The sequence below is a fragment of the Macrobrachium nipponense genome, chromosome 37, assembly GCF_015104395.2.
Source record: "Macrobrachium nipponense isolate FS-2020 chromosome 37, ASM1510439v2, whole genome shotgun sequence".
Taxonomy (NCBI): Eukaryota; Metazoa; Arthropoda; class Malacostraca; order Decapoda; family Palaemonidae; genus Macrobrachium; species Macrobrachium nipponense.
The window spans coordinates 54651151-54661150 of NC_061097.1; the positions used below are offsets into that span (position 1 = coordinate 54651151).

The 10000-nt window shown below is 32.3% G+C and overlaps 1 protein-coding gene across 1 annotated transcript in view; it reads left to right on the forward strand.

The window, feature by feature from the left end:
* The window catches only part of LOC135209264 (muscle-specific protein 300 kDa-like), a 355456-nt gene that overhangs the window by 63214 nt on the left and 282242 nt on the right, over positions 1-10000 (forward strand). The window contains 2 exon segments of the mRNA XM_064241973.1: positions 1806-1867; positions 2557-2736. Coding sequence (XP_064098043.1) covers positions 1806-1867; positions 2557-2736 — 242 coding nt within the window.

Genomic DNA, 10000 nt, shown 5'->3' on the forward strand with positions numbered 1-10000 from the left:
TTCATTCCCAATCAGATATATCGTTGGAGACAGTGTTCCTTTTAGAAAAAAGATGCAGATTTTTATTTCCATTTCCAACTAGGAGAAACATCGTTGTGGACGAGTAGACAGTGTTCCTCTTAGAAAAAAAAGGGGATTTTTCATTTGCATTCTCAACCAGATGTGTAGAAATGTAAACAGGGTTCCTTTTAGAAAACTTTATAGATTCTTCTGCCCATTCTTAACCGGGAGACATATGGTTGTAGACAGGTAGACAGTGTTAATTGTAGACAAAATTGTATATTCTTTCCATTCTCAGCCAGGCGATATATCATTATAGGGTTAGACATTGTCAAAAAAGGAAGACTAGAACGAAAAAAGGGAAGTATTAAACGATATATCATTATAGACAGTTATACATTGTCAAGGCAGGAAGAATAGAACGAAAAATAGGTTCAAATGGGAAGTATTAAACGATATATCATTATAGACAGTTATACAATGTCAAGGCAGGAAGATTAGAACGAAGAATAGGTCCATATGGGAAGTATTAAACGATATATCATTATAGACAGTTATACAGTGTCAGGGCAGGAAGAGTAGAACGAAAAATGGGTTCAAATGGGAAGTGTTAAAAAAAGAAAAAAATATCAGATTAGTCCCAACGGAGTCCGGACACATATTTGGGGGACGGGTGCAGAAGAACCCCAGGTGGCGATGATGTCACCTCTCAACGCGGTCCATACTGGATTTCGTAAACACAAGGGAGGAGCGTTCTGGGCTGAAGCAATTTTGATTGTAATGGCAATAACTATGTAATAAAAGCCTAAATAAATTGTATTGATATGCAGAAGATTCATTTATGTAATTGTGGATTTTGATTAGATAACGGTTTATTACGATATTGTGGATTTATTAGCCATGGTAAAGTATATTTTGAGTTGAATTTAAGACTTATTTTTGATGCGTTGCTTATATATTTATTTATTTATTTATTCATTTATTTATTTATTTATGTAAAAGATTTCCTTAATTAGGTACTTGATTTTTTGTGCATACAGTTTATTTTTATGATACATAACCACAGTCATCGTATGATCGAGAATATTGTACATAGTTATGCTTCTTATTCAGTGTAATTTGATGAACTAAAAAAAAAACAAAAAAACAAAAAGTGGGCAAAACCCGCTCGAAATTCAATATACACCCTTCTCATCGGGTAAATAAGATCCCACTCACCTATGTTTACCTTTCCAAGTCATGGGGTATGACGTCATACACTTAACCGTGGAGGAACTGTGTCATCGTGAAACGCTTTGTTTAGATGCTTTCAATATGTTCTTTTATAAATCCTTCAAGTTCCTTTCGTATTTCATCGGTTATTCTTATGGACGTTTAGGTTGCTTACATAAGTTCTTTTGAGATTTATCTTTTTTTAAATGTCTGTAAAATTATTTGTGGTTCCTCTCATCAATATCTGTGGAACCTTTCCCGCTCCCTAATATGCCTTAATCACACTGGTCAGCATCTCAACACTACCTTTAATTTTTTTTAAATTTCCAGGTTCCTTTCACAAATTTATTTCCATCTGTATAAATAGATTAGTGATCATTCCGTTCACCAATATCTTTGAAACCTTACTTTAATCAAACCTTACTTTAATCAAACCTTACACACCTTGGTCAGCTATTTTAAGCAAGCAATAAGGAATTGAGAATGTGATGACTTACTCGAAGTCCGGAGTGACTTCACACTTTCGTTTTCGTACCATTCTTTATACTTATACATTATGTATGTATTAAATGTTTTTCTTTCCTTTTTTTCAGACGAGCAAGAAAGAGTACAAAAGAAAACGTTTATGAACTGGATCAACGCTCATTTAGCCAGGGTGAGTTTTGCTCTGCTTTGTTCGTTTCCGGAATATACTTTTATATATATATATATATATATATATATATATATATATATATATATATATATAATTTTACAATAATGCAAGAAATAACATTGATTCAAATGATATTCTCTCAGATTTAGCCATTTTGATCCGTAAGTTTACAGTATGTTAAAATCTTTGAATTTTATCAATATGTCTGGAATTTCGCTAAAAGCTTCCAAGTTAATTCCCACATAATAATATTTGCATATATACATAGAAACATATATTTATATAATAAATATATACTGTGTATATATGTATGTATTTATGTAGTATGTATGTGTATGTGTGTATGCAAATGTATACAGTATTATTGTGGGAATCAACTATGAAGTTTTTAGCGAAATTCCAGATATATTGATAAAATCAAAGATTACACTAATATGTTCCACAATTATGCATACATACATACATACATATAGTATATCCTCTGTATGTCTGCAGATGTATAAAGTATTATCGTGGGAATCAACTATGAAGTTATTTGGCGAAATTCCAGACATATTGATAAAATCAAAGATTATACTAATGTGTCCCACAATTATGCATACATACATACATACATATGCATCCCACTGTATCTGGATCTTATAATCCCTCCTCATCACCATCTCTCTCTCTCTCTCTCCGCCTGACAGCATGTCCCGCCCATGAAACTCGGTGAGCTCATCGACGACCTGAAGGATGGCACGGCGCTCCTGGCCCTGCTGGAGGTCCTGTCGGGGGAGAAGCTGCCCGTCGAGAAGGGCCGCGTCCTCCGGCGGCCACATTTCCTCAGCAACGCCAACACCGCCCTGCAGTTCCTCTCCTCCAAGAGGGTGAGTACGCGAGTAGCTGGCATTTTATTATTATTATTATTATTATTATTATTATTATTATTATTATTATTATTATTATTTTCCAAGATGTTATCCTAATAGTTATTTTCATCGTTATTATGATTTTCGTGTGAGATATTTTTATTATTATTATTATATTATCATTAGTGGTATTGTTATTATTATTATTATTATTATTATTATTATTATTATTATTATTATTATTATTATTATTCCAAGATGTTAATCTTATCATTTTCATCATTCTTATGATTTTTTTCTGAGATATAATAATTATTGTCAGCGCTATTACTATATATATATTAATATTTTTTCTTCCAAGATATTATATATTATTATTATTATTATTATTATTATTATTATTATTATTATTATTATTATTATTATTATTATTATTGTTGTTGTTGTTAAAAATATCCACAATTATATATTAAAAATATATTTCTATGTAAGAATATAGAACAAAGACTTTCGAACAATTTGTTTTCACAAATTTCTTAGCATTATTATTATTATTATTATTATTATTATTATTATTATTATTATTATTATTATTATTATTATTATTATTATTATTATGACTGACAACACTACTAGTAACAACCTTAGAGAGATATTAACATTACCTTGTCCATAAGTTTCCAGTTAATGGAATGACCTGAAAAGTGTAATAAAATAACAAATTAGAATAAATTGATTAAAGTATATAAAAATCAATTAAATGTCCATAAAAGGATAATTCAATAAAGAAAATCAATTAAAATAATGAAAGATGTATAAGTAAACGCATAGGCGAACATTGAGAAATAATTAAGTAGACAAATAATTCATTGTAAGATAGATAATCTTGATGAAATAAGATGAAGAAATTACCTTTTTCGTGGATACCAAGAAAGAAAATGATTATGTAGCTAAAAATAAAAAAAAAAAAAAGCGAGAGTGAACCACAAACGCACTGGCCTGGATCACGTGACCTGGAGGTAATCCGAATTCTGCTACATTGGAATTACGGAGATAAATTGCAATTATGCGGATAATTTTGTGAAAGCAACGCAGAAGGAATAAAAAAAAAAAGATTTCGTATTCTCTCTGTCTGAATCGGATTGCTGCTTACTCGGGGAGTAAGCCTACAAACTACTCTGTTGTTGTTCTTGTTGGGGGGTTAGGCAAGGTCTATGGAAAAGCCAAAAAAGGTCTGATGAATGTGTTTCGCGTTGAGTTGAAGATACAGGAATTTTAGGATACGATATTTATGATTTATTAGAATGAAACTGTGAAAATTAATAATGAGCATGTTAAAAACTACAGAAAAATTATTTCTAATACAATATAGCGTATTAATTTTAATTTTCGTTGGTGAAATAACTCTCTCTTTAACCGTGGATTTCAGCACGCGCCCCGAGTAAGCTGGAGGTCGGATCACGCCTTTCTTAAAATTCGAAATCCCTCTCTCGATAAGGATTATCAACATTTTCTTCGATTAATGTGCATCATTGATTGATTTGTTGAATTAACTGGAGTTACAGCTCTCTGAGTAGCTGCGTTGAGTGTATTGACATTAAGTCTGTGTATCTGACAGAAGGCGATACAGGTATCCAAAGGCTTACAGGTACACTAAGGCGATACAGGTATCCGAAGGTGATATACAGGTGCCCTAATTCCTGGTGAGGATGCCTAAAACAAGTTACCTCGCCCCCACCACTACTCCTTCATCTCGTCATCAGCTCTTAAGTGGACTCTGGCGATGAATTTAAATCATTCAGTGGTTGATAAGACTAAGATTTATAACGTTTTGCGTCAAGTGGTCTTAGGGTTAAGACCGCTGCCTGTTGTCCACGAAAAATAAACCTAAATAGAAAAAAAATTGGATATTTTGTTTCAGACTTCAGACATTCTACGTTTTCAGGATGTTAATCTTGCGCGCTCGCGCGCCCAATTTGAAGTTTCGACACTCTTGAAAACTGGATGGGCTTTGAATAGAAACACCATGGATTCTATTATGTTTTAATCATTTTTAAGATGTTGTCTCCTTCTAGTTCCAAAGGCTTTATTTGTGCACCTTTGTCACGCAAACAGTATTGTGTCCCACCCAAGATGAAACTATTTCCCCAGAGAATTTCTGAAATTGTATTCCCAAGGATTCTTTTCAGAATTAACAAGCGTCAAGGATAATCCTGAAGTGAAAGAAAAAAACGTTCCTGAAGCTTGTCTGGCTGAAGTGTTTCTGAAACGTTTCTTCCAAAAATATTCATGAAAATTAACTTTCAAAATTTTTTTTTAACATTATATCCAAAGAATATTTCTCTGAATGAAATTTTTTTGGAAATCTGAATTTCTGAAAAATACTTCTGAAACGAACATCCAGTAGAATATTTTTTATACGAACAATTCTAAAGATGCAGTTTAAAGAATATTTCTGAAAGTAATATCCCAAAGAGCATATATAAAAGTGATTTCCAGATAATATTTTCGAAAGCCATTTCCAAATCATACATCTGAAAATAATTTCTAAAGAATGTTTCTGAAATTAAATTCAAAAATAATATTTCTGAAGTTAATTCCCAAGGAATGTTCGTGATCGTAATACCCCAAAGAATGTTTCTTAAATTAATTTCTAAAAGAATGTTTCTTGAATTAATTTCCAATAGAAAGTTTCTGAAATTAATTTCAAAAATAATATTTCTGACATTAATTCCCAAAGAATATTCCTGATCGTAATATCCCAAAGAATGTTTCTGAGATTGATTTCCAAAGAATGTTTATGAAATTAATTTCAAAAATAATATCTCTGAAATTAATTCCCTAAGAATGTTTCAGAAAGTAATTTCCAAAAGAATGTTTCTGAAATTAATTTCCAAAAGAATGTTTCTGAAATTAATTTCCAAAAGAACGTTTCTGAAATTAATTTCAAAAATAATATTTCTGAAATTAATTCCCAAAGAATGTTTCAGAAAGTAATTTCCAAAAGAATGTTTATGAAATTAATTTCCAAAAGAATGTTTCTGACATTAATTTCCAAAAGAATGTTTCTGAAAAGAGAGTCTCCAAAGGATATTTATGAAAATAATGTTTGAGTGAATAATTCTGAAAGTAATCTCCCGAGGAGTATATCTGAAAAGAAATGCCCCAGAGAATATATATAAATTTCGAGGCCAGTAGTCTGAAAGCAATGAAATACAGACTTGCTTTATACAGTCGGAAGCAATAAATAGGACCACCTTGAAGAACCAGTCTCACCTGATGATATGGTGCTCTCTGGGGTCAAGATTGGACAGCTGCGTGACGGGTACAAATCTTATTACAAGTGACATCGACCTCTCTCTCTCTCTCTCTCTCTCTCTCTCTCTCTCTCTCTCTCTCTCTCTCTCTGTTCTGAGTTGATTGGTTTCATTTCTGAAATTGCAGATGTTATGACGACGTTTGTGCGTTCTTTTGTTGCGTTTGTGAATTATAGTTTTTTTTTTTCTTCTTTTTTTTTTTTAGTTTGTTGTTAATAGCTGAACGATTATGGTTCAAGTATTTTAACATTGCATTTTCTGACTTCTGAAATCTCGTAGAGCTCTCTGAAAGGATGATTCGCACTGGGAAGTCAAAATTGATGCAAGGCATAGTTAAAGAAGCTGGACAGCTGAGTGGTAATAGGTTAAGCGGAATGAATGAAAAGCTCATTATTTGGTGGCACCGGTGTCCCAAGACCTCCTCTGAAGTCTGAAACTGAATGACTAAGGATGACTGAGAATAACGTTGCAAAGAATATTTCCATTTTCAAAGAGCTTTCTGGCTGGTGGTGGCCTCAGCCACGGCCTATAAAACTCTTAGCCGATTAGGTCTAACTTTAACCTTAAATGAAATAAAAACTATTGATGCTAGAGGGCTGCAATTTTGTATGTTTGGTGATTGGAGGGTGGATGATCAACATAGCAATTTGCAACCTTCTAGCCTCAGTAGTTTTTATGATCTGAGGGCGGACGGATAGACAAAGCCGGTACAATAGTTTTCTTTCACAGAAAACTGAAAATCTATTTGAATGTAATTTAAAGTCCTAGATTCAGTAAGGTTCGGTATTCAGAATCCTTTGAAAAATAAATATATCGTTAGAAGAGAAAGTGAACTCTTTATTAAGCCAGTGAAGGTCAGAGGAAAAGTTTCACTTTGTATTTTGTCTGTCGTGTGAGATATCTGCCTTTTTTGCAGAGGGGTTGGGGCGGTGGTTGGGGGTGGAGGGTGGACGTTAAAGAAGTTGTGGTTGTCCATACAGATCTGGAGAATTTTTTTTTTATTATTATTGCTGGTGATAGTCACCCAAAACTGTAATTTGTTTCTTTGTGTTTTTGTTTTGGTGGACAGTCACCCAAAGCTGTACTAGTCTGTTTGTTTGTATGTGTTTTTGTTGATGGGCAATCACCCAAAGCTGTAATTTATTGTTTTTGTTGGTGGACAGTCACCCAAAACTGTAATTGAATTTTGTTTGTTTGTGTTTATGGGAAGTCACCCAAAACCGTATTTGTTTTATTTGTTTGTTAATTTTTTGGTTTGTTTTATTGCTGGTGAACAGTCACTCAAATCTGTAATTGTTAATTTGTGTTTTTGTTTTTTTTTGTTTTGGTGGACAGTCGCACAAAACTCTAATTGTTTTATTTGTTTGTTTGTCTTTATTTTTGGACAGCCCTCAGAACCGCTCATGTTTGTGTGACATCGCCAACGCTTTTTCAGTTGAGCACTTTGATAGTCACGTGGAATTTTTTTTTGTTCTTTTTGTGAAGAAATCGAGCGATTTTATTTTGTTCTGTTTTGCTAGTCACTGTAAACGGTCCTTATGTAGTTAATTCTGCTTAAGAAGAGAGAGAGAGAGAGAGAGAGAGAGAGAGAGAGAGAGAGAGAGAGAGAGTTAATGATATTTATAAGTCTTTGGTCGTTTTACTTATTACACAAGCTTTCGCAGAGCAGAATACACTCATGTAAGAAAAAATAGTGATGAACACAAAACCAGGTAAAGAAAAACAAGTAAAATTTACTTGAAGAACTATAAAGGGCAAAATTCAAGAAAGGAAGAAAGAAGCAGAAGTTGACAACTCTGTCAGAATAATATTACGTAAACATAGTTTCGTAATGCCCATCAGAATTCACCCACAACATCCCGAAGGTCGGGTTCAACTGCAAAATCATCACTTGTGAGACGGTGTCATCCTGCCAAATTTGGGCGAAGAGGCCCACCATATTGGGATAGGTGACGAGAGAGAACCTCTTGTAAATATATTCGCAAGGGAGTGTCATGCCTTTTATCGTGGGTCCTGTAATTTTGACATTTTATGGGGTTCTTGTAGGTCACTGTTATATCAATTTTATAACCTATTTTATGTTATGCGGGGTATATTATTATTATTATTATTATTATTATTATTATTATTATTATTATTATTATTATTATATTCAGAAGTGAACCATTTTTATATGGAACAACCCCACCACAGGGAACATCGACCTGAAATTGAAGCTTTGAATGAATATGACGTTTATTATTATTATTATTATTATTATTATTATTATTATTATTATTATTATTATTATTATTATTATTATTATTATTATTATTATTCAGAAGGTGAACCATTTTTATATGGAACAAGCCCACCACAGGGGCCATTGACTTGAAATTGAAGCTTTGAATGAATATGGCGTTCGTTTGAAAGAAGTAGAAGAACGTAATAAGAAATACAGAAAGAAGAGATCGGAAAAAAAAAGGATCAGGGAACAGTGGTGACTGTGAAATATCTCTGTTCAAATACAACTTATACTGTACAGAGATATGTTAATGTCGTCAGTATCTGCATCTTTATAGGAGATTGAAATAGCTACCATGACTGGTATGTCGTAGTAGAGGGGTCGTATAATCTCGAGTTGTGCCAAATATTACTCATTTGAGAAAGAAGCCGTTTGAAAAGAAGAGCCCATTAATTGCTTTATGACTTTGCCACAAGGCATATAAGTAAATCAAGAGTAAATTGAAGTGGGCCGTCCATTTTTATGTTATATTAAAGATCTTATCATGGACGAGTGATTTGATTATATGGAAATTCACTCATGTATTTCACGCCGATGTTTTTTCTGAAAGTTCAGTGGGATGGTGTTAGTTGGGAGACTTTTTTTTATTGAATTGGTTAGATTGGTTATAAAGCTAATCTTTATTTTTTGAAGAGATATTCTTTCTGGAAGTTCTGTGGGATGGTATTAGTTAGAAGACTTTTTTTTTTATTGAACTGGTTAGATTGGTCATAAATTTGATCTTTATTCCTTTACGAAATATTTTTTCTGAAAGTTGAGTGGGATGGTGTTAGTTAGAAGATTTTTTATTGATTTATTTAGATCGCTTATAAAGTTAGTCTTTATTCTTTGAAGAGATATTCTTTCTGGAAGTTCTGTGGAATGTATTAGTTAGAAGACTTTTTATTAATTCAGTTAGATTGATTATAAAGTTAATCTTTATTCTTTGAGGAGATATTCTTTCTGCAAGTTCTGTGGGAAGATGTTAGTTAGAAGAATTTTTATTGATTTAGTTAGGTTGATTATAAAGTTAATCTTTATTCTTTGAAAAGATTTTTTTTCTGGAAGTTAAAGGGGATCCTGTTACGGACGATAAAGTCTGTGGAGGATAAAAGTATTTGAAGATACTGAATATAAGAAAAGTAGAAAGTAAAAACATTAGGTTTCCGTTAGTTCTTAGGCTCTCTGGCAGAATGACTCAGAGTTTTATAATGATGTGGTATAAATGGCTAAGGAACAGGGCAGCAGTTTATTAGGAAATACAGTAAAATCCAATAGATAGAAAGTCATGGTTCAAATACTGTTATATTCTCGAAAACGTTTTCCAAACTTCTGAGACTGAAGGAGAAAGCTGTCGTTCCTATGTCGGGTTTTTTTTCTTTTTAAAGAAATATTTTCACAATTTTGAAAATGTTCAAATGCTTATTTTTATTCAAGACCGGTATTTATAAAAGGTATATAAGAATACAGATTGAAAAGCAATTTTTATATTACTTGCCTGTTATGTTAAAATACACGCGAATATTTATTTTGTTACAAGTAACTATAAAAAGTTATATTAGGATTCAAATAAACAAAAAAGTTTTATTAGTTGCCTTTTATGTTTAAACAAATCTAAAGAAGGTTAATATTGGTTTAAGTAACTAAAAAAGGTATATTAGGATACCGATTCAAAACCATCTTTTTATATTAGTTGCCAGTG